Source organism: Penaeus japonicus, unplaced genomic scaffold, assembly GCF_977035675.1.
Source record: "Penaeus japonicus unplaced genomic scaffold, GWHDUDI00000001_assembly GWHDUDI00000023, whole genome shotgun sequence".
NCBI classification, from domain to species: Eukaryota; Metazoa; Arthropoda; class Malacostraca; order Decapoda; family Penaeidae; genus Penaeus; species Penaeus japonicus.
This window is the reverse complement of record NW_028234425.1, coordinates 38,773,175-38,778,174: the sequence shown is the minus strand read 5'-3', so window position 1 is coordinate 38,778,174 and position 5,000 is coordinate 38,773,175. Positions and strand designations below refer to the sequence as shown.

Below are 5,000 nucleotides of genomic sequence, written 5' to 3'. Positions count from 1 at the left end.
ATATATTTATATATACACACACACACACACATGTATATATTTATATATACACACACACACATGTATATATTTATATACACACACACACACACATGTATATATTTATATATACACACACACACACACACATGTATATATTTATATATACACACACACACACACACATGTATATATCTATATATACACACACACGTATATATTTATTTATATATTTATATATACACACACACACACACATGTATATATTTATATATACACACACACACGTATATATTTATATATATACACACACACACACACATGTATATATTTATATATATACACACACACACACATGTATATATTTATATACACACACACACACACATGTATATATTTATATATACACACACACACACACATGTATATATTTATATATATACACACACACACATACATGTATATATTTATATATACACACACACACACATACATGTATATATTTATATATACACACACACACATACATGTATATATTTATATATACACACACACACATACATGTATATATTTATATATACACACACACACATACATGTATATATTTATATATACACACACATACATGTATATATTTATATACACACACACATACATGTATATATTTATATACACACACACATGTATATACACACACACACACATGTTTACATATATATACACACATAATATATATATTATAACCTAGTTAATGTTTCAATATTTTTCCGTCTTTCTTCTGTCTTAATGGAAATTTACCTTAGTTGGACATACCTAGCAGTCGGTTATGAAAGTGCCTGTTTACAGCCATCTATACATAATGAATTTAAGGATTGACCCTGATAACTGGGAAGATCTTAGCAAAGAAATGGGGTGGGGTAAAGAACATTAATATTAGCCCTGGATGGCTCACCCACTACAAATCTCCTTGAGGCAATTGACAGCCAGTAAATGCATTTGAAAAGTGGCTAGGAAGAGTTTTGACCAATTTCTTTCATAATATGGGGGTAGCTCGACTCATTTGGGCTCCATTTTTGTTAGCAAGTATACGTCACAATATTTAGTGCTTTTGTCAGAAGTGGAAATGGTTAATACATTATCTTATTGCATTTCAATTATTTTCTGCATATTTTGGGTTTAAAGTTATTTCCCATTAAAGCATAATGGAAAAAAATAGCCAAGGGTTGTCATCAAGATATCTCAACCCTCATTAATAGTCAATAATCTGAACTACTGTGCTGTAAGTACTTAGGCTTTTTCAAAATATGCCATTTCTATTTAACTATGGTGTCATTAGGTCATGCCAAATCTTAATGCCTAATTTTTTATCAATTACAACTGGTTAAAATAGAGCAGATTATTGACATTAGTCACAATAAATCAGTTCTGGTAGGAAGATAGAGTAATAGTAAAGCAGGGGAACAGTAACCATGACAATGAACCCATCAGAAGCTCATGGGCAATAAAAAAGAAAAAAAGAAACCATGATCCTAGAGCACATTCAGTTATTTTGAAGTATCTTAACCTTGTATCTGTACAACTTTTCAAGTCATAACTATAAAGTTTATTTTCTGCAAAGATTTTATAGTTTAACTATACAAATATCAATTGTACTATGTACTTTCCTGTGCATAACCAATGTAAAAAAAATCCATGTTAAATTCATGCCACTTCCTCCATAAATACTTTAAAGCTAACTACATTTTTTTTTCTTCTTTTTTTCAACTACGAAATTGCCACGCATGAATTACGGGGGGGAAAAAAGAAAATCAAGTTTCCAAAATCCCATGAAAGTTTATCCATATTTTCTTTTAACCCATATTATGGTTTCTAAACGTGAAAATATAACATCTTTCCATTTTCTAATAACATAATCAAGGACCTATAAACAAGTATCTGATTACATATTAATCAGTTCTATAAAATGAAATACTATGGGGGGAAAAGTAAACATTTTCTTTTCTTGGCTTCTTTATTCAAATCCACGACCATCTACTTGCAGACCTGAAAAAAAAAATAAATATGAAAATCCTTTTCCTATTACAAAAGTTAATTTGAATTTAATCTAATAAAATTCTATCAAGTATCAGTGACAAATGCTTTTGAAAGGTCTAACTATCACACAAATTATACTTACATTAGGATGGTATCAGGATTCTACTCGGTTGGCATGGTACGGATGATGTCTGAATCTCCTGGGTCCAAGATGGCAAGGGTACCAACGCGGAAGTACTTTCCACAAGCTGTTCCTAGTTCAATATTGTTACCAGCATAGTGGTGGACACCAGTCTTTGCCAACATGGAGTAATACTCCACCTCAGACTTCCTGCAAAATTATTTTGAATGTATAATTAAGACTTTATTCACTGCTGTTTGATTACAATTTGATGTGTTTACTGACAAAATTTCAAGAAATCCATCATGTCAAAGTTTGCTGTTGCCCTTTTCAAGAAATAATTTATGCAATGATTTTAACTGATCCTGGCCCAATTTAAGTGGTTAGATTAATTGACTGCCAGTTTATTTGCCAAAATCTTCAAAGGAAAAGAATCCAAATTGGTCTAAATCAGGGAGAGAGGAAGAATTTGCTAATTATAAGATATCAAATATTAATTGAAAAAGGTTTATTACTAAAGAAATTCCTCCCTGCTAATACATAATGTTATAATGGAAACATCTGCCAAAGTAATAATGGATCAGTTTCAACATTACATTAGAAGGAACAATGTCTAAAATAAAAAATAAAAAGGAAATTCTAAAAATATTTGCTTTATTCTCATTTAAGCTATTGCTACTTACTGCAAGGACAACAGTCAATTGAAGAGCATACAAGAGACTCCATAAGCCTTCACAAAGAATGGTTATGCCTGCAAAAGTGCTTTGCAAGGCAACCACCGACACATTTCAACAAGAGCAATTCATGTAATTCCTTCAGTATCGAAGCTCAGATTTGCTACATGAACAAAGCTATGCTGGATGCCAGAGGTTATGAAAATACTAAGACCGTTTTGATTTCATTCTGTGAAGGCCTACTTCGCAGTCTCACCTGAGAGCGGGTGTGTTGTTAGCAATGATAATCAGCTTTGCTTTTCCTAGACGTAGAGCATGGAGAGACTGCTTGAATCCAAGGACATATTTGCCTGACTTCATCACCAGAGCCAGGCGCGAGTTGATACTCTCCATAGCCTTTTTCTGAAATTAAAATTTAGAATTAATAAGTGAATATAAATTATACCAAAAATTAGCCGAAGTAATCATAAGAGTTGGTGCTATAAATACTCCTTATTTTCATTTCAACACAACCCCTCCCCTCTCACTGCTGCTAGTTCACATAAATAGGAGGCAAGTATCAAAAAATGACAAGGTGCAAAATACCAGCAAAATAGAATTTTCCATAATTAAATTTTTCAAGTATGTTAACATTCCTGTAGGCGAGCAGGAAGTATAAAAATAAATTATTATTGAAAAGTTTGTAATTCATAAGGAATAAACAATTCTGCATGATAAGAATGTGCTATGCATAAACTCCCATGATTGTTGTGGTTTTATCATCATTTGTAATAGCAATGCAATTATTTTTATGTAGTGCAAATTCTCATTTTGTTGACTTGGTTCATCATATATTGTCACTTAATCCATTATGGCTATAACAGAATTAACTCCAGAGTTACAGGGTTCCAAAGTCAGTCTAAACCCACATTATATGATGGCTTTATGGACCTGACATTTATCAATTAAATTGATTGACATTCCATTTGGTATACCGTGTCTTGTGGCCATTATCAATTACTCTGGGTAAAATAATTGTCTGGTGTAGGTTAATAGTAAATTATCTAGTCTGTCACATATGACATTGGAATGGATTGATTACATTTAATACGGCTTACAGTAGTTTAGTCAAAAAAATTGACCAAAATATATAAATCTCATTTTATGAGAGTCCAGAGGGGGGTGTCCTCCAGTGATCACTACAACATCATGCTTGTCTATGCACTGGCAAGTGGCAAGACAAACTACAGATTAAAAATATTGAGATAAGATATACATCTTCAGTTAGGTAGAATCAAACCTGATAAAAATCCTGAATACCGCCGCATCACTCAACACTACAATTGTGGTACCGAGGAATTCCTCTCATTCTCTACTGCAAAGGATATATTAACCCATCCCCGACGGGGGAATTCTAGCCTTGAATGTCCAAATGCCGGGGCGTTCGAATTATTAGGCCTAAATCAATTGAATGGCTGGCACAATACTGTGCCGCCCGGCAACTGGGCTTTTGAATGCGCGGTACACATGCTGTACCACCCGTCCTGTGTGGGTTAATCCATGATTTCCTCCCTCTTTCCCAATCTATACTCCACAACCTATGGTAGGAGGAGGACAGTGCTGTAGTGCCATTTGGCATGCAAGCTACAGAAATTTATGTACACAATTTTTAAAGAAATATTTACATCATATTTTACAGTAAACAAACATGGTGCAACATTACTAAATATCACAATGACAGCAATGGATTACTTTCAACCTCTAATGATACTCTGTTGATATTACTGGCAATTCTACCTGCATACCTCTCCCAGTCTCAATAGTGGCTGATATAAGGTAGTTGACAAACTGCAAGATATTATATAAACTGCATTAACCTGTTAATACTGGGTGACAAGATATGTTGAGTGGTGGCAGAACCAGCCACTTGGGACAAGATATTTTGTTTTACTGTATCTTACTGGCCGGTGTGCCAGGTGATAGGGCTTGTAGCACTTGGCCACGGCCAAGCAGGTGAAAAGCCTGAGGCTATCATTTGAAATATCTAAGAGTTAGAAATTTGGAGCCAAAACAGCCCCATCGGCAACAGGTTAAGACAATACACACCTCTTAGGTGTACCATGTATTTGTTAACTGTTAAATAAGATATTTTGCCGTGGCTATCCTCCTGGCCAGCACCAGGTGATTGGGTGTATGGCACTTGGCCGCGACCA

The 5,000-nt window shown here is 34.0% G+C and overlaps 1 protein-coding gene across 1 annotated transcript in view; it reads right to left on the bottom strand.

Annotated features, from left to right (window-relative positions):
• Positions 1-1,971: 1,971 nt before the first annotated feature.
• RpL30 (ribosomal protein L30) overlaps positions 1,972-5,000 on the bottom strand; it is a 5,134-nt gene continuing 2,105 nt past the window's right edge. Inside the window, exons 3-5 of the mRNA XM_043034140.2 lie at positions 3,065-3,210; positions 2,156-2,344; positions 1,972-2,022 (exon numbers count right to left, since the gene is read on the bottom strand). Of these exons, the coding sequence (XP_042890074.1) occupies positions 2,176-2,344; positions 3,065-3,210 (315 nt within the window). The 3' untranslated portion in view covers positions 1,972-2,022; positions 2,156-2,175. The remainder of the gene's footprint in view (positions 2,023-2,155; positions 2,345-3,064; positions 3,211-5,000) is intronic.